The 19,904-nt window shown below is 40.4% G+C and overlaps 1 protein-coding gene across 2 annotated transcripts in view; it reads left to right on the forward strand.

Annotated features, from left to right (window-relative positions):
• FRMD7 (FERM domain containing 7) overlaps positions 1-19,904 on the forward strand; it is a 62,455-nt gene that overhangs the window by 29,466 nt on the left and 13,085 nt on the right. Inside the window, exons 2-5 of one of the 2 annotated variants that reach the window (XM_006082088.3) lie at positions 9,725-9,829; positions 10,787-10,829; positions 13,682-13,760; positions 16,683-16,780. In XM_006082088.3, coding sequence (XP_006082150.1) covers positions 9,725-9,829; positions 10,787-10,829; positions 13,682-13,760; positions 16,683-16,780 — 325 coding nt within the window. The remainder of the gene's footprint in view (positions 1-9,724; positions 9,830-10,786; positions 10,830-13,681; positions 13,761-16,682; positions 16,781-19,904) is intronic. The other variant, XM_006082089.3, reaches the window with a different exon arrangement.

Genomic DNA, 19,904 nt, shown 5'->3' on the forward strand with positions numbered 1-19,904 from the left:
CAGTTTTGAGAACAGTGGATTTGTAATACAGCTTGATATCTAGTACTGTGATCCCTCCTATTTTGTTCTTCTTTCTCAGGATTCCTGAGGCTATTCGGGGTCTTTTTTTATTATTCAAAATGAATTATTGGAGAGCTTGTTCTAGAACTGTGAACTATGACATTAGTATTTTAATGGGGATTGCATTGAATCAATAGATTGCTTTAGGTAGTATGGACATTTTAATGATGTTGACTTCACCAATCCATGAATATGGTATATTCTTCAATTTATTTATGTCTTCCTCTATCTCTTTTTTCAATGTCCTGTAGATTTCCAGTACAGGTCATTTACCTCTTTAATTAAGTTTATTCCTAGGTATCTTAAATTTTTTGTTGTAAGGTAAATGGGATTTTTTTTTTTTTTTTTAGTTTTTCTTTCTGGGAGTTCATTATTGGTGTATAAAAATCCATAGATTTCTGGGTGTTAATTTTGTATCCTGCTACATTTCCGAAAAAAATTATTACGTCTAGTAGTTTTTTGATGGAGTCTTTAAGGTTTTTTATATACAATATCATGTCATCTGTGAATAATGACAGTTTTACTTCTTCTTTTCCAATTTGGATGCCTTTTATTTCTTCTTCTTGTCTGATTGCTATGGCTAGCACTTCCAGTACTATGTTGAACAGGAGTGGTGAAAGTGGGCATCCCTGTCTTGTTCCTGTTCTTAGGGGAAATGGTTTTAGTTTTTGCCCATTGAGTACGATGTTGGCTTTATGTTTGTCATATAAGGCTTTTATTATGTTGAGTTATGATCCCTCTGTTTCCATTTTGCTGAGAGTTTTTATCAAGAAAGGGTGTTGGATTTTGCCAAATGCTTTTTCTGCATCAATTGATATGTTTATGTGATTTTTTTTTCTCTCAATTTGTTTATGTGATGTATCACATTTATTGATTTGTGGATATTTTACCATCCTTTCATCCCTAGAATAAATCCTACTTGGTCATGGTGTATGATCTTTCTAATGTAATGCTGGATTCAATTTGCTAGAATTTTTTTAAGGATTTTAGCATCTATGTTCGTCAGGGATATTGGCCTGTAATTCTCTTTCTTTGTAGTGTCTTTATCTAGGTTTGGGATTAGGGTAATGCTGGCTTCATAGAAAGAGCTTGGAAGTGTTCCTTCCTCTTGAATTTTTTGAAATAGTTTGAGGGGTATAGTTTTTAGTTCTTTTAATGTTTGGTAAAACTCCCCCGTGACTCTGTCTGGATCAGGGCTTTTGTTTGCTGGAAGTTTTTTGATTACTTCTCCAATTTCCTCCATAGTTATTGGCCTATTCAAAATTTTTTATTTTTGAAAAAAAGTAAACTGCCTGATTGAGTTTTCGAAGGTCATATTTTTCTAGGAATATGTCCATTTCTTCTAGGTTGACCAATTTGTTGGAATAGGGTTGTTCATAGTATTTTTTACAATCCTTTGTATTTCTGTGGAGTTTGTTGTTCACCTCTTTCATTTCTGATTTTGTTTATTTGAGTCCTCCCTCTTTGCATCTTGGTGAGCCTGACTAGAGGTTCATCAATCTTGTTTATCTTTTCAAAGAACCAGCTCATGATTTTATTGGTCTGTTGTATTATTGTTTTTTATCTCTATGCCATTTATTTCCACTCTGATCTTTATTACTTCCTTCCTTCTGCTCACTCTGGGCTTTTCTTGTTGCTCTCTTTCTAATTCTTTAAGTTGTAGAGTTAGATAATTCATTACCAGTTTTTCTTGTGTTTTTTCTTTCTTTGTTTGTTTTTTGTTTTTTGAGGTAGGCCTGTAATGCTATGAACTCCCCTCTCAGGACTGCTTTCACTGTGTCCCATGCATTTTGGATTGTTGTGTTTTCATTGTCATTTGTTACCAGGCTGCTTTTTATTTCTTCTTTGATCTCCTTGGTAACCCAATCATTGTTTAATAACATGCTATTTAGCCTCCAAGTGTTTGAATTTTTTAATTGTTTTTATTGTAATTGATTTCTAATATTATACCATTGTGATCTGAGAAGATCCTTAATATGATTTCAGTCTTCTTGAATTTGAAGAGATTTTTACTGTGACCCAATATGTGGTCTTTCTTTGAAAATGTTCCATATGCACTTGAGAAGAATGTATATTCTGTAGCTTTGGGTAAATGTTCTGAAGATGTCAATTAAGTCCACTGATCTAGTGAGTCATTTAGGATTGCTGTTTTCTTTGGTTGATTTTTTGGGTCCTAGAGGCAGGGGTTCGCCAAACTTGTGGCTCCCCCAAAACCCCGGGCCGCAGCCACTGCCGCTCTTTGGCCCCTTGAGTGTGGCTCTTCCACAAAATACCGGGTCTTCCACAAAATACCGACTTCTGCGCATGGGCCATGAAGTTTCAATTGCACTGTACGTGCACACCTGCACGTGGTATTTTGTGGAAGAGCCACACTCAAGGGGCCAAAGAGCTGCATGTGGCTCACGAGCTGTGGTTTGCCGACCATGGGTCTAGAGGATTTATCCAGTGATGTCAATGTGGTGTTAAAGTCCCCTACTATGATTGTATTGCTGTTGATCTCTGTCTTGATATCTTCCAGAAGTTTTTTTTTAATGTATTTAGGTGCTCCTGCATTGAGTGCATATATTCTTACCAGAGTTATATCCTCTTGTATCAATCCCTTTAGTATTATGAAGTGGCCTTTTTTATCTTTTGTATGGCCTTCACTTTGAGGTCTATGTTGTCAGATATAAGTATTGCTACCCCAGGGTTGTTTTTTTTTTTCATTTCAATTTGCCTGAAAATTATTTTTCCATCCCTTCACTTTCAGTCTGTGTGAGTCCCTTGTTCTGAGGTCAGTCTCTTATAGACAGCATATATATGGATCATGTTTTCTTTTTTAAAAAAATATATTTTATTGATTTCTTACAGAGAGGAAGCTAGAGGGATAGAGAGTTAGAAACATCGATGAGAGAGAAACATTGATCAGCTGCCTCCTGCACACTCCCTACTGGGGATGTGCCCACAACCAAGGTACATGCCCTTGACCGGAATCGAACCTGGGACCCTTGAGTTCACAGATTGACACTCTATCCACTGAGCCAAACCAGTTAGGGCTGGATCATGTTTTCTTATTCATTCAGCCACTCAATGTCTTTTGATTGGAGCATGTAACCATTTATGTTTAAGGTTATTTTTAATAGGTTCTTGTATGTACCCATTTTTATTCTTTATGCCTATGTTCCTTCTTCAGTTTCTATTTTTTTTATTTTTACAACAGTCCCTTTAGCATTTTTTGCATTGCTGGCTTGGTATGATAAACTCCCTTAGCTTTTTTTTTTTTTTTTTTTGTCTGTAATGCTCCTGAATTTTCCCTTCAATTTTGAAGAGGATAGAGTATCCCTTACTGGGTATAGTATTCTTGGATTCAGTCCCTTGATTCAGTCCCTTTATTTATTTTTATTGTTTAAAGTATTACAAATAGTAGTACATATATCTCCTTTTTTTCCCCAATTGACCTTCCCCCAGCCTCCCCTACCACAAGGTACATGCCCTCACCCCCTTCCCAGTGTCTTGCGTCCATTGGTTATGCTTATATGCATACATGCAAGTTCTTTGGTTGATCTGTTACCCCCCCTGCCCCCCTACCCTCCCCAGCCTTCCCGCTGTTGTTTGACAGTCTGTTTTATGCTTCTCTGCCACTGTATCTATTTTTGTTCATCAGTTTATAATATTCTTTATTATCCATAAATGAGTGAGATCATGTGGTATTTACTTTCACTGACTGGCTTATTTCACTTAGCATAATGCTCTCCAGTTTCATCCATGCTGCTGCAAATGGTAAGAATTCCTTCTTTTTTTATAGCAACATAGTATTCCATTGTGTAAATGTACTACTGTTTTCTAATCCACTCATCTGCTGATGGGCACTTAGGCTGTTTCCAAATCTTAGCTATTGTAAATTGTGCTGCTATGAACATAGGGGTGCATATATCCTTTCTGATTGGTGTTTCTTGGGATATATTCCTAGAAGTGGTATTACTGGGTCAAATGGCAGTTCCACTTTTAATTTTTTGAGGAAACTCCATACTATTTTCCACAGTGGCTGCACCAGTCTGCATTCCCACCAGCAGTGAAGGAGGGTTATTTTTTCTCCGCATCCTCTCCAGCACTTGTCATTTCATTTCCCCTTGATTCTTACCTAAGTTGTTGATTTTCAATCCCACCAGTTTAGAAACTGTATGACCCTTACTCTGAATTCTTTTTCTGACATATTGCATGCCTCCATTTCATTTAGTTTCTCTTCTGGTGACCCCCCCTCCTTTTCTTTCCTTTTGGGGTTGTTTCTTTGTCTTCCTATTTTTGCTGTCTTTTTTTGGCCCTGGGCTCCCTGCTTGGGGTCTGAGGTGTTGCAGCCCCTAGCGGTTCAATGATCTGGGACTGGCTAGACTGGAGCCTGGGTGTGCCTTGAGTTTTACACCTTTGTTATCTCTGCTCTGAGTTGTACCCCCTTCTCCCCCAGTTCTGGTCCATTACTAGTCCATTTCAGAATCTTGAGGTCAGTGGGGGCACATGTACAATTCCTTTGGTTTGCAATTCCCTGTGAGGTCCCAGAGCCCTCTGGCATGCAATGCACTGTGAAGCCCAGCACCCAAGGCAGGATGGCATCCTAGGTCCCTCTGGCAGCACACATGCAGCATAGTCCCATGACCTGTGGCTGGGCTCACTAGGTCCCACCAGCAGCTCTGACTTGGTCCAGGGGTAGGGCATGCACCAGGTGACAGCTTTGTCTGTGTGGTGGATGGAGGGAGGTGGAGCCTGCACTAGCCCGAAGGCTCTGACCAAGCCGGGGAGTGGAGCCTGTGGCCTGCTTGGCAGTAGGAGTCCCCAGTCCAAGTCTCACCAAGGGGTCCAGTTGCCAAGTCGCATGGGGCCTATGGCTGAACCAGTGTGGTTGTAAGGAGGAGTGCACTCCAAGACTCACCAAAGGGTCTAGTTGCCAAGTCTCGCGGGGCCTGTGGTGAAGCTGCGGGCTTGGCAGGAGAGTCCCACACTCCAAGACTCATAGATGGGTCCAGGCACGGAGTTGCCTGGGACCTGTGTCTGAAGCAGCGGGCTTGGTGGGAGGGAAGCACACTCCAGTGCTCACAGGAGTCTGCAGCTGGGGAGGCTGGAGTCCCAGAGTCTGTGAGTCTGCAGATGAGGTAGCAGGTCTTTGGCCAGAGTGGCTGAAGGGTCCAGGATGGTGTCTGAGGCCAGTGTGGGTGGAGATGAGGCTGGGCTCCTAGTCACAGCAGCTTTCCCCTTCAAGATGGCATGGTTTCTGTGCCAGAGCCAGCCACCCAGGAGTGCTTACAGTGGTAGCAGGGGCTCCCCATTTAGGAGAGCCTGGTCTGCCATCCCCAGAGACTCTTGTGGGATCTAACTGTCCCTCCCTCCCTCACACACACACACACACACCACACAAGTCTACATATTCCCCTTTTGCTCCCTCACTCACTCACACTCTCCCCATCACTGCCATCCCGCCGGCTGCCATCTTCAAATCCTCCCATCAGCCAATGTTTTAGAGGGGTAATGGAATGCATTATCTGTGCCTTGTTGAGCAGAAATTGGTTAAGATGTTACAGAGAACTGGAATAAATCAAACAATGCTCAGAGAGTTTGGAGTTACACTTTACTCATCGCTGTGGGCTTAGAGAAAATGAATTCAAATTCTAAGCTGAGCAAGCAGAATTTCCCTTTTTATGAAAGAGCCAGCCCTATGTGTGCTTAGTGGTTATCTCTCTGGTAGCCTTGAAAACTACACAGTTCTATCCAATTAAAAAATGCACCTGGCATGGCATTGAGAGTATGGGGTTATCTAGTCTCTGGCCTACAAGGTCAGACAGCTAAGTTTATCTTCCTCATTATTCAAGCAGGCTAAAGCAGGCTAGAAAGCAAAGTTATTTTTTTTTTAGAATAAGAGGCCGTCTAAAGAATAGCAGAGAATTCCAAACAGTAGTTTTACAAAATAGGGGTTAACTTTCTCAAAGAGAGTTTTTACATCCTTGCTCATTTAAAAAATAAATCTAGATATGTACAGAATAAAAAGTTAAAGTTCCCTTTAACTTATCCCCTCTGCAGGGAAAATGCTCTTAACATTTGGAATGTCAGTCCAGACTCTTCTATGCATTTATCTTTACATGTGCATGCCTTAAGTTATATGATTTGCCAGGCACTGTACTAAGACGTTGATGTGAATTATCTTGTTTAATCCTTACAACACCTTTATGAGAATACTACTGTTACCTTCATTCTATAGATTCATAAACCTAGGCTCAGAAAGGTTCAGTAAATTGCTCTAGGCCACATAGTGACTAATTTATTCTTCCTCCTGAGAGAACTGTCTTAATTAATGTATATTAATCAAGTTGAATGTTTGGATCCATTACTTTCTTTTTAAAAATATGTTTTTTATTGATTGTTAGAAAGAGACAAAGGGAGAGGCAGAAAGAGAGAGAGAGAGAAAGAGAGAGAAACATTTATGGAATAGAAACATTGGTCAGCTGCCTCCTGCACACGCCTTACTGGGGACTGAGCCTGAAACCGGGCATGTGCCCTGACTGGGAATTGAACTGGCAACCTCTCAGTGCATGGGACGATGCTCAACCAACTAAACCACAAGGGCCAGGGCCCATTCATTTCTTCAGTAAACATTTATTGAGAATGGCCATTCTTGGCCAGGTACTGAACATAAAGCCAGGTATTCAAACACATGGTTTCTGTCTTAAGGTGTCTGAAAAAGGTGGGTGAATCTGTGACCTAAAAGATTCCCCCCAATCTTAGTAAATAGATAGAGCAGGATTATAATTCAGGTTTTTAAAAACAATTGCTTTATATGATTCCTCTAAGTGCACAGACATTTTGGTAGATTGTTGTTTGTTTGTTTTTTGTTTTGTTTTTTAATTTTTTTTAGAGGTGGTCAATTTGAATATTATTGTTTTCATGAGAAGATAAGTTTGGAGCTCCCAGAAATCAGTGTCCAATTGTGAAGATCCAGTTTGTAAATTGCAGACCATAAATACACATTGTGAAACGTTTTATATATATAACGCTCTACTATAATCCAAGGATGATTGGGATATGATGGGATGCAAGCTTGGAGTTCTAATTCCCTAAGTGGGAGGACTGTGGTAAAGAGTTTAGATCCACTAAGGAGCTTGATTAAAATATTGAAAAGTGGTAGCTTAAACAAGAACAAGCAATTGAAAAGAGAATCGGAAGTCCAGAAAAGAGAAAATAAGAAAGTTGTATATAAAGAGATATTATGAGGAAAAGAATCATAACATAAAAATTGAGGAATTGGATCATAATGTTTGAAAAAATTTAAAGGCTACATGTTGAGACAGAACCAAGACCTTACCTATTATGCAACACATTCCACAATGCTGACCAATTTCAATGTACATTATGGAGGACTAAAGGGAAATGTCTCTCCCCAAGATGGGGGTGGAGAAATTGAGTCACATGAGTGTCTGACCTTCAAATGCATAAATGCCAAAGGCTTTTAAAGCCAGTTGGCAACATGTACTGGGATGGAAGAATCAGGGGATTATTCTTATAAACATATTATGGGATCTTACATAAGGGAGCAAAAAGGAAGCCTTGATTGGAAACCTTACAAGAATGGTTATATATTCTTTGTGACTGCTGAAACATTTACATGTACAAACACATGGAATGTGGTGGCTATGATGGAGAGGATTAAGCACCAGGATGGGGAAAAAATAATAAAAAATGAGGAAGAAAATGAAAAATGTTGAATTTCTTAAATTGTTTGCAAAGAAACTGGAGCCTGTGACGGAATTTAGTTCACATGACTGAAGTGTTTCTTTGGTGTAGGAAAAAATATTGCTGTCATATCTGTCTTTAGAAAAAATTTTTAATAAGAAAAATTTTGTGGTAGCTCCTTGCCTGGAGGACTTTAAAAATAGAAGTGATTTCATCTGTCTGGAATGGTCTGTGTCAGCACTTGCCCTAGGCAAAAACTTCTCCTCCCTCCTCCCTACCAGACGACCCCTCCCCCACTGCCCCTTTCCATGCCCTACAACTTCTGCCATGACACCTTTTTCCTGGACCATAGTTCTAATGTGACCTGCCACATAAAATCAAACCCTTTTTCTTCAGCTCACTCAAGGCGCTAGGGATGCAGTAGGTTTCACCCTTTGTGGCCTATTTGCATTTAAAAATAGGACCTTGGCTAACCCACAGGAATACCCAGTTGGTGGAACTTGGGACAGAATAACCAAGTGGAGAGAAGTCCAGGGGAGAGGGGAGTATTTTTGGTTGCTGGGGGAAGGGGGAGGGGTACCCCGCCTTCCTGGAAGCTATTAAATCCCAGATGTGGGCTTAGTTCAGTGTGGTACTGTCTTGAGGGGAGCCGGCAGGGGGAGGAGAGAGGGTAGCTGGACTTTTTGACCTCTCAAGGTTGCTGTTAATTCTATGGGTCAGTGATTTCCAACTACATTTTCTTGCACTCGGCTTTCTTTGCAGCACTCTAGCACCGTGTGACTTGGCTTTAACTAGGGATTTTCAGCATCGTCTTTGTGGCTAATAGCCTGTGCCCAAATGTGCCATCACAGTCCTCCCTGCAAACATCAACCCCGGGGTTCAGCAGCCACACTCAGCTCAGAGAGATTTTCACAGAGAATTCTTCAAAGCTCCAGTTCTCAGAGAAGCATAAGAAATGGGCTGTTTTGTGCCCACAGTGTGTGTGGGCTTCATGAAAAACAAAAAACAAAAAGCAACAAAACAAAACAAAACATGTGGCTTTCTGTGAATGAAATGAAAAGCTGCAAAAAGAAATCTACTCAAGGAGTTCATATGAATAATTTGGTAAACTTCATATTGGATCAACAAACATTCAGGAGCTCCTACTATGTGCCTGGCTCTGTTAGACCTGGTGCATACCAAGAAAGAAAAAAAAAACAAGGTCCCTTTATGAAGGAATTCAGTCTAACAGACATCCTGTGTAAGAAATGACACATTTGAGGTAAGCAAGTGTGCTCTTGGCTCAACCTGTTGCTGATAGGTTCCAGAGAAGGCTGCCTATCCCAGGGAGATGACATCTGAGCAGAGTAGGAGTAAGCCAAACCAAAGAAATGTGGGAAGTGTGGTCTGTGTAGAAGGAACGATATGAGCAGAAGCATAGAGGAATGAAACTACTTGACATGCGTGGGGAACTAGGAGCAGGCTGTAATTATTAGAGGAAAGTGTTGGGGAGGGGGAGGGGCAGGCGGAGCTGCCTTAGGGAGAGAGGGCCAGCTTATGATGTTAAGGAGAATAGATTTTATCCTGAGGGGAGTCACTGAAGGATTTTAAGCAGGTCAGATCTGCATCTTGATTAAACTGTCAATTTCGGGAAAATCATTCAAATTGCCTGTGTGATGAATTGATTAAAGAATTCTATTGAAAGGGTAGATTTTCAGGTCTAGCCATAGTTAAGTTCAAGGCTCTGTTTTTCCAAGAGGATTTATCATTAGTCTGAGACCTTTTAAGGTATACCCCTAAAACAATTTATAGATAGATGCATGGATCTACCTGTAAAACTCAACATCTTTTGGGGGTGGGGGGTGCAGCACTTCTAAATAGTGCTCAAGGGAAACAGTGTTTGAAGAGTCTTATCACTTCTACCATTTATGCACACTGCAGTGATATCAGGTTAGGAATGCAAATTGTGCTATGGTCTCTTTGTTTTGTTCAGCAAAAGTCATCTGGGAAGGCGCTGTTTAACCTGAGTTGCAGCCATCTAAACCTTGCTGAAAAGGAATATTTTGGACTAGAATTCTGTAGCCATTCTGGAAATAATGTAAGTTGGTTCTTCGTGTCTACAATTGCTTCTAAATGCAGTTTGTAGCTAGGTATATAAGGCTCAAACCGCTGACTGAAAAATGGAAAAAAAGTTAAACCCTTGCAAAATAACTTCTCTCTTAAGTCACCTCAGTTTGCCAAACACAAACTCTTCTGCCCCATGCTCCTCTTTTGTCACTCAGTGAACAGCTATCTATGCTTTGTCTATTTTGACTTTCCAGAGGCTGAACCTCAACCTCCAGAATTGACTCCTAAACTCTCTAATGCAGTGGTTCTCAACCTGTGGGTTGCGACCCCTTTGGCTGTCGAACGACCCTTTCACAGGAGTCGCTAAGACCATCCTGCATATCAGATATTTACATTACGATTCGTAACAGTAGCAACATTACAGTTATGAAGTAGCAACGAAAATAATGTTATGGTTGGGTCACAACATGAGGAACTGTATTTAAAGGGCCAGAAGGTTGAGAACCACTGCTCTAATGAGTCTTCAGGGGACTTTCCTTTCCCCTCTCTAAAGTCTTAATATTCCCTATATTCTTCCTGCTGTGTCCTCCCTGTTATCTGGCACCTTCCCAGAAAGGCTCATTATACCTGTTAAGCTGGCATTTGGGGGCTGTAGGATTCAAACATGGAGCCAAATGCCTTCATTAGTTTTTATAGCTACTAATGAGCCTTGTATATGACACCTCTGTCATCCGACAGGCAGGGGAGCAGTGATTCAAATGTCAACAACAAAGAGGTTATAGATCAATAATGTTCACTGTCATTGAGAAAATACAAGGGGCAGATTGAGTGTGGTGGAGGTACCTCAGCTCAGTCATTGTTTTTCTATTTTTAGAAGTCTAAATAGTCTTGGTATTTATTTATTTCATGTTTACTTTTATCTGGTACCAAAAAAGAAAGATGAATTCAATGCCATGTTCTACCAATTTTTTCATTGATATTATTGCAGGTCTGGTTGGAACTTCTGAAGCCTATTACAAAACAAGTAAAAAGTAAGTATGGAAAATAATTTAAGGAATATAATTCCCAGCTAAAACTTCAAAATATTTCAGTAGTGCCACACTATTCCTCACATTAATATAAGGGAAGAAAATGGCTTTGATGTATTATTTTAATCCTTCATACGTCTAGTAAATTCAGCAATTTAGAAAATCATTTTAACTTTCCCTGAGATGAAGAAAATCATGCTGCTGGATCTTTGATTGAATTTGAAGAAGCCTGGTAATTATAGCACTCCGTGGATTGGCTCTGGGAATATATTTCAGGTTCTAGCATTACAAACCTTTGAGCATCCTTGATGTTAATCTGCAATGCCACTCACCTTCTGCCTGAAGATGTTTTTGTTTTATCCTGTCACAGACATTATTCATTCATTTCAGTTCATATTTGAGTGCCTACAATTATGAAATACACCTCCCCTGTATATCACAATCTAGTGTGGTGGTTCTCAAATTTTAGTGTGTATTAGGATTATTTGGAGTTCTTGTTAAAATACAGATTATTTGGCCTCATTACTGCATTTTCAACAAATTCCACTGGTGTTTCTGATGCTGGTGGATTTCAGTCAACACTTTGTGAAACATTCTCTTATAGTGTCTCTTCTCTCACCTGTTCTTTACATGTTGGTGCTTTCCACAGCTCAGTCTCTTTCCCACCGCAAAATGATAATGTCACATTATTCCAACAGCTTCTGAACTGATTCCCCCTAACTCATCATGTACACTACTCCCAAAGGGAACTATTGAAAATACCAGTCTGACCATATCACTGTTCTGTTTACAAAGCTTCCATGGCTCCATATTGCCCTTAGAATAAAGTATAAACTCATTAGAATGATCCATAAAACACTGAACTCTGCCTGCATTTCTAGCTTTACTTCTGCCACTGATCACTTTGTATCATATTCCTACCCCTCCTGATTTTGGCTAAACTAACTTCATCTGTAGGCTTCTCAGATAAAATAAAGGATGCCAAACTAAGTTGGAATTTCCAATAAACAAAAGATAATTTCCTTGTATATGTATGTCCCATGCAATCACTTATCTGAGATTCAAATTTAACTGGGAATCCTGTATTTTATTTGGTAAATCTAGCAACCCTACTCAGATTTCAATTCTTATAGGAAGCTTTCCTTGACCTTCTCCAAACTCTTTTGTTTCCCTCATGTGCTTCCCCAGTACTCAGTGCTTACAACACTTGGTGGCACTGTAATTGTCTGTCTAGATGTCTGTCTCTTATACCAGAATATGAGTGCTTTATTGTCATTTTATTTCCAACTAGAGGCCCAGTGCACGAAATTGTATGGATAGGGTCCCTAGAGCAGGGGTTCTCAAACTTTTTAAACAGGGGGCCAGTTCACTGTCCCTTAGACCGTTGGAGGGCCGGACTATAGTTTAAAAAAACACACACTATGAACAAATTCCTATGCACACTGCACATATCTTATTTTGAAGTAAAAAAACAAAACGGGAACAAATACAATATTTGTATTTGCATGTGGCCCGCGGGCCGTAGTTCGAGGACCCCTACCCTAGGGCCTAGCCTCCTGCCATCAGGGCCATCTTCTCCCCGATTACCAGTGCCCAGGCTGAACGCCACCTCCGCCACCAGGCTGTCAGGCCTTTGGGATCACCAGCTCATCCCCGGCTGCTTGGGGGCTCTGGCTTGTGGGAAAGCAGGTGCTGGTGACTTCACCTCCATGCGTGTACACTGGGCCGACCACTGATGGAACGTGCTGCCCAGTCGGGGCTGCTCATGCTGCTGCCACCACTGCTGCTGCTGCTGGGGCTTGAGGTGCTGAGGGAAGCTGCGGGGCATGTCCCCGACCTACCTGCCTCAGAGTGAGCGGCCCCGAGCGGGCAGCACACATCAACAGCAGGCCGGGCGCACATGCATGGAAGTGAATTCGCTGGTGCCTGCTTTCCCGCAGGCCTGAGCCCCTGAACAGCTGTAGATGAGCTGGTGATTCCAACTGCCTGACAGCCAGCCTGGTCCTCCCGCCACCCATTCCGATTCCCCTGTTCACCATCGCTGATCCATCAGAGCCTGCAGGCCAGGGGCAGGGACCAAGAGGTCAGCTGTTCAGACCACTCGCCAGTCCCCAGTCCTGCCTGGCCCCGCTTGTGGGCCAGGGGGGAGAGACCGAGAGGTGCTCAATGCACCTCATGGTGACCAGTCATTTGGTCATCATGGTCATCACAGACACTGGCTATATATATATATATATATATATATATATATATATATCTGTCTAGTACAGTGCTTGGCTTAAAAAATATTTGCTGAATGATGCTAAATTCTGCAAGCTGCAGAGTTTCTGATTTTCAATGCAAGTAGGAATGAAGGCAAGCAGATAGATATGTTTTAATGTAGATTTTAAGATACATAGAGGCATCAGACCATACTTCTTCTGGTTCCCTTTATGAGATCCTTCAACTAGGTGATACTCACCTGCTTTTAAAGCAGGATACTTCTCTCAACCAGGAATGCAGAATTCAAAGAAGCAAGTGGGACATTTTTCAAAATGAGGCACTTCTTAAGAGAGGACACAGTAGGCCCCTAAGAGGCACATCTTTAGGAAAAGAAACTCAAAGGGAAGGAGGATAGGAAGAGGGTCAGGAGAATATTCTTAATTGCTATTCACATAGAGACACAATAGAGAAATAGCAGCATCTTACAAATGTGAAAAATTAAAAGTCTGTGAGGGAGTGATGGGGAGAGGAGGGAAGATAGAGGGGAATATGTGTGTGTGTGTGTGTGTGTGTGTGTGTGTGTGTGTGTGTAAACACCTATACCTGTTGTGATGGACATGTAAATAAAACTTATGGAGATATTGTGTTTTAAGATCCTAAGGAGGTTGTTTTCAAATTTATGGTGAAATTTTTCCCAGTGGACCCTGGACATCTACAAGAAGAGCTTACAAGGTTAGTACTTACCTGTGTGTCTGTTGTATGATGTTACTTAAGAATTATTATTCTCCATTTACCAGGGAAGGGGCTTATTGTCTTTGGATGGCTTGGCTCTCAATGTCACTCTCTGGAAGATGGTGAGGAGCTGGAGAGAAGAAGGGCTTGGCTAGTACCCAAAATGTTACTCTTCCAAAGCATGGGGACTTCACAGAGAAGGGGGGTGTTCTAGAAGTGGTAGCTAGCATGGGTGCCCACTTGCGGGTTATGCCATTAACTGCTGCAACAGAGTGCTTGCCTTCATTGCATCTGTGCTCAAATCAGAGGGCAGCTTGACAGCACAAGTGTAATGCCAGCTGATTTTATGGATATTAAAAAGTGTGTGTGTGTGTGTGTGTGTGTATCCCATAGGTAGAAAATGATGATACTATATACTTATAAAAAATTTAAAAAGTAAAAAGTATACATTTTTATAAATTATTTATAATGTTTAATATACATTATTGGCAATTTTATTATTATTATTTAATAATTAAATATTATTAACATTTTACTATAATTCACTTATAATTTATAATGATAAATTTTTAAACTTTATAAAAGTAAAATATTTTTACTTATAAAAATTAAAAAGTTAAAATGTATAAAACATTTTATTTGTTTGTTTGTTTATTTTTTATTTATTTATTTCCTCACCCAAGAACATTATCATTGAATTTTAGAGGGAGGAGAAGGGAGAGAAGGAGAGAAAGGGAGGGAGAAACATCAATATGAGAGAGAAATATTGATCAGTTGCCTCCTGACAGCTCCCAACTGGGGCGAGGGATTGAACCTGCAACCTAGGCATGTGCCCTGACTTGGAAATGAACCCAACCCAGTCCTACTGACTGAGCCACCCGGCCCAGGGCTAAAACATTTTAAAAAGTGTTTTAGTACTTATTTAAAATGCCCTTTAAAATTATAATGTAAATCTACTTCTTCAAAGATACATTTTCAACATAACACTTCCCAAAACCTTACTCTGCTTTCCAGTCCTTAGACTTTTACATGTAGAAGTGATATAACAGATATATGAGATAATCTAGTCCAGTCCTCTTTGTTTACAGATGAGAAACAGGTCCTGGGAGCTAGAGTGACTTAGTTGGCAGTTATTCTCCCTGAATTCTCTGTTTCACCCCTTTTCTACAGGGATGCTTCTTTTATGAGGGGTCTTTGCAGAAGTCACCTTTCACAAATCAGTCTCTCTCTCTCTCTCTCTCTCTCTCTCTGCTAATTCTCTCCACATTTGTGAGTTGTAGGCCACTTTCCTAGATAGCTTGATTTCTTGGTAACTATATTAATTGCCCATAACCTATTTCAGTTGAGTCTCAAATTGTGAACAGTTTTGATGGAGATAAACTTTCTCCCCCCCACCAAAAAAGAATGAGAAAATCAATGTGATGATAAATGATTCATCAGCTGTTCAGAGCAAGGATTTGGTATTTGTAGCAGACAGCTGCCTTCTTAACAGCAATGAACGTGTCAAATGACGAGAAGTTTCATTTTCTTTTCTTGCTAGGAGCAAAATGAAATTCACTTTCCCTTTAGCAATTGAGGCTGATTATTGTATTTACATCTATATTTGAAATCAGGCAGTGGCAAAAGTTAGAATTCCTTTATTTTATCCTCATTGGTCCACCTAAGAATACTTAACTATAAATGACTTGATAAGGATGCTTTGTTTAGGTCCAATACATAAGTTCTGACACTTGTGTGCAGATAATAATTTCTAATTGAATCATCTCTAACTCATTTGGGGAGCACACAGTAGGAAAGATTATAATAACAAATGCTTTTGTAAATTGAATAATTACCTGCTAATTTACTTGTATGTTTTCTAATCTGAGTTGTCATCTATCACCTGAAATTAATTTTGATTCTCCACATTGCCTTCAAGGCTTAATTGGTTTTAAATAAAAGTCCAGGCAGAGCTTTATATAAATAAAGGGAAATGCCCACAGCAGATACAATAAATGTTTTAATGTATAAAATAAAATATTGGAACCAATTTTGGACTATGAGATAAAGCAATCAGTGGTAGAATCTTAATTATATACATCTTTTCAAAAGTTGATTCTCCTTTGATAATGGCTTAAAAGTGTGAGACAAATGCTATCTGTTTGGCAAAGCTCTGGATACCAACCAGCACTTTATGGGTCCCTGATGATCTGTTGGTGGAAAAAGGGCAGTTTGTCTTCCTTCCATTCAGTATATAGTAATTCCTTACCTGCTCTGTACAGAGTGCTACCTTGGCTGTGGTGACACAGAGAAGGTGATCCAGCCCAGCACTCTGCACAGAGCAAAAGAGTGGTCTCAAGTCTTTGATTTCTGAAACACGATCTTTAGAATAGGAGGAGGCCTAAATTCAGTGGCAGATCTGAGTTCTGGCCACAGTTTCACTATCTTTGGGTGATTTAACCTTGCCCAAATCACCTAGTCTCTGTCTTCCCATAATTGTGAAATGGGGTGATTGCCCTGCCAACCTCTTAAATAGTTTTGATAGTGAGTGCTTGATTGTATTTTGTAAACAGAGCAGTACTGGCTTCCTGAGCAGGCTGATTCTTGCTGATTTCCCTTTCTCTCTGGCTGGGTATGTGGCTTTGCTACGTGGCAGAAACCACCAGAGGATGATTGGCCAACTCCTTCAAGTTGGCAGGAGGATTTGGCTAGGGTGATTCCTAATGGCTGTTAGTCCTGCCAAAGTGCTGGATCAACCAAGTTGTGGTCTAGTACTGGTTTGGGGCTGAAGCAAAGCCTGTGCATTACTCACCACCCCCAAAAACATCCTACTGACTGGGGGTGCCGTTTCATTCTTGAAACATATTGGATCTGGGAGAAGGGATATGCTTCTTTTTTGTTTCTGTTTCTTTCTCAAGAGATTTTTCCCCAACTTCCTTGCAGGTATCTTTTTACTCTTCAAATAAAGGAGGATTTGGCTCTAGGAAGGCTTCCATGCAGTGACAACTGTACAGCGTTGATGGTATCTCACATCTTACAATGTAAGTAGCAAATGTTGGCTTTGGGGCATATCAACCAGGCAGAGAACCAAGCAAAGGAGCTGAGCACACTCAGCGTGCCCACCATTATGTTAGGAGAGAAAGCCTAGATAAAATATATGAAAACAGCATGATCCAGTAGAAAGAGGCTGTCATTGTAGTCATGGAAATTTAGATTCAAATACTGTCTCTACTACACTGTAACTGTTGTATGTAGCCTTGGGTAAAGTCCTCTCACCTGACTGTGCCTGAGATTCTTAGAGTTTAAAATAGTGACAAAACTATGTTCTCACAAAGTGGTTGTGTTCATGTAGATTAAAAGTAAAGGCTGATTTTCTTCTGTCTGGGTCTAACTTTCCCCTCCCACTGCCTGGGGCTTACTGTCCAGGAACTGGTTAGGACTAATCCAGGCATGGACTTTGCCAGGCAGGCCCCACTCTCTCTGCTTGCCCCAGGATACATTTCTGCTATGTGCTTTCTGTGGCACATTGTCACGTTTGATGTGATTTCTGTGTTGCTCTGTATCATGATTACAGAGAACAAAGCACAGAGTATATCAGGTAGAGAGAGGCTAAAAAGGAAAAAGGCCCCAGGCATCTGTTAGAGCTCTCCATCTATTAGCAGCTAAGTAGTTGGATTAGGCTGAATAATGAAGGCTGGGAGAAAGAGCCTGGGAAACAGTGGGGGGCATGCTTGGGAGTGGGTGAATCTGGGCAGACCAGGCTGCTCAGAATAGGAGGAGGGCAGGGTTGAGGCAACTAGAGATAGCATTTCTTCTTCTAGGGCTGTATGTTCTTTCTCTTTGAGAGAGGCCTTCCAAGAATAGTCTGTTCCTTACCATTCCTGCAGGATCATACATTCATTTTTTGTTTGTTTCAGAAGTTCATCTGTTTGCCTCTATCCCTTACATCATGACAGTCCATAATGGGTAGATTTCTGTTCTCACTGGGAACTTCAAAATGAAGTGCTTGGATAGGGACAGTTTCTGAATCAGTATTTATCAGTCAGTGACTTCTGACTGGGATAGGTAATGATAGCCCCAGGATCTCAGGAAGGCAGTGAGCAGTGAGGGCAATAGTAATCAGGGAAGGCTTATGGAGGACGTGGCTTTTGTGCTGGTTCTTAAAGGGACACATAGGTATTGGATAGGTAGTAATAGGAAGAGGAAAGAGCATGGAAAAAAATGTAGTAGGACAAGAAGTCATGTATATAGAGGATGCAACTCAAGTAAAGCTCAAGCATACGGTCTGTTTAGGAGAGGTGGCAGAAAGGGCCTTGAATGTCAAGGACACTAACAGTATGTTCACTATTGTGCTTTGCTTGGCGGGGGTCACAGGGTAAGGCAAATAGGGAAAACAGTGTTGAGAGACATCCTTCTCCATTAACTATTAAGGTAGCAATCAGGGGATTGAAGCTCAGTGACAGCCTCTAATGGGGGAGCCCAGTGTCATTCTTAATGGTGCAGCATTATAGATTTGGGCATTCCCTAGTGGCCATTTCAGGCATAGCATGGAACACTTCAGCTTTTGTCAATAGATGCTGTTTCCATAGAAAAAGGCTAAAGTTTCAAGGAGTCAGCTCTTTACAATCCATCCATGTCAGACAATTTCACTGGATGCTTAGGCAGTAAGCAGAACACAACCAGATTTCTCAGTCATTTGCTAATTTATTAATTCATCCAATATTTATGTTCTACACATTCAAGAACCTCCATATTCTGACCTCATCACTTAAGTCTCTCTTACACAACCTTCTGGCTCTAGCCAGACACTCCCTCCCAAACACAATCTGTACATTTCAAATGAAGCCTCATTTTTAATGAATGCCTTTAGTTACTCTTCTTTGTCATTTATTCAACAAAAATTTCTTGAGTACCTACTACATGCCAGGTATTGTTAGAGGCACTGGGAACATAGCAGTAAACTAAGCAGACAATAATTCTTGCCTTTTAGAACTCACATTTTGGCAGTGGAAGAGAATCAGACAATAACCAAAATAAGGAAATATGTTATGCATATTAAAAGGTGATAAAAATGCAGGAGAAAATAAAGTATGAAAAGGAGATGGGGAAATCTGGGGGTGGGTACTGATTTTTTCAATAAAGTGGTCAGGATAGGATTCACTATGAAGGTGACAGTTGAACAAAGAATTAAAGGAGGTGAGAGAGGAAGCCATGTAGAAACCGGGTGGAAGGAACATGCTGGAATGTTCAAGAAATATCAAGCAGACTTTGTGGCTGCCTGGAACTGAGAGAGGGAGAGAATAATCATGGGGTACTTTAAAAGCATGTTAAGACCTAGTACATGACTCTGAGATGGGAAGCCATCAAAGCATTAAAGCAGAGGAGTGAAATGATGTCAATTAGATTTTAACAAGATCATCTTGGCTGCTATGGTAAAAATAGAAACTTGTAATGAGTAGTAAATAAGCCATAGAATTCTAACACACGGTATAATTAATAGAGACCATAAATTGTACTATAATTATGTAATGTGATAATATTGCTACACCACCAATCATATTACAATATATAAGTATATCAAAGTAATAGCCTGTACATCTTAAATTTATGCAATGTTACATGTCAAATTTATTCAATAAAAAGGGAAAGAAAATAGAAATTTGTGAAGGAATGGTGGAAGTGGGGAAACCAGATAAGAGACTATTGCAGAAGAGAGGGATAATGGTAGCTTGGACCCGCGTGGTAACAGTGAGGGTGCTCCTAACATTTGTTACCTTCTGTTACTGATGACATTTACTCATTTGTATGTCATAGATCTCTTCCTAGATTGTCATAGTCTTACATTGAGAGAAAAACAAGCAGTCTCACGTGTTCTTATGTTTTCCATAGGGTCAATATAGGGTCCTACAACTCTGAATTTACAGAGTTGTGCAACCATTAGCACAATCTAGTTTTAGAACATTTCCATCATGCCAAAAGAGATCTCTCATGCCAATTTTCACTCACTCGTTGTTCCCATGTTCAACCTCTGCAACCACTAACTTACTTTATGTTTAAATATATTTGCCTTTTCTGGACATTTCATGTAATTGGAATGATAAAATATGCAGTCTTTTTTATCTGTCTTTTTTCACTCAGCATAATATTTTTTAAATTCATGTATGT

This window comes from Myotis lucifugus, unplaced genomic scaffold, assembly GCF_000147115.1.
Source record: "Myotis lucifugus unplaced genomic scaffold, Myoluc2.0 scaffold_2, whole genome shotgun sequence".
NCBI lineage: Eukaryota > Metazoa > Chordata > Mammalia > Chiroptera > Vespertilionidae > Myotis > Myotis lucifugus.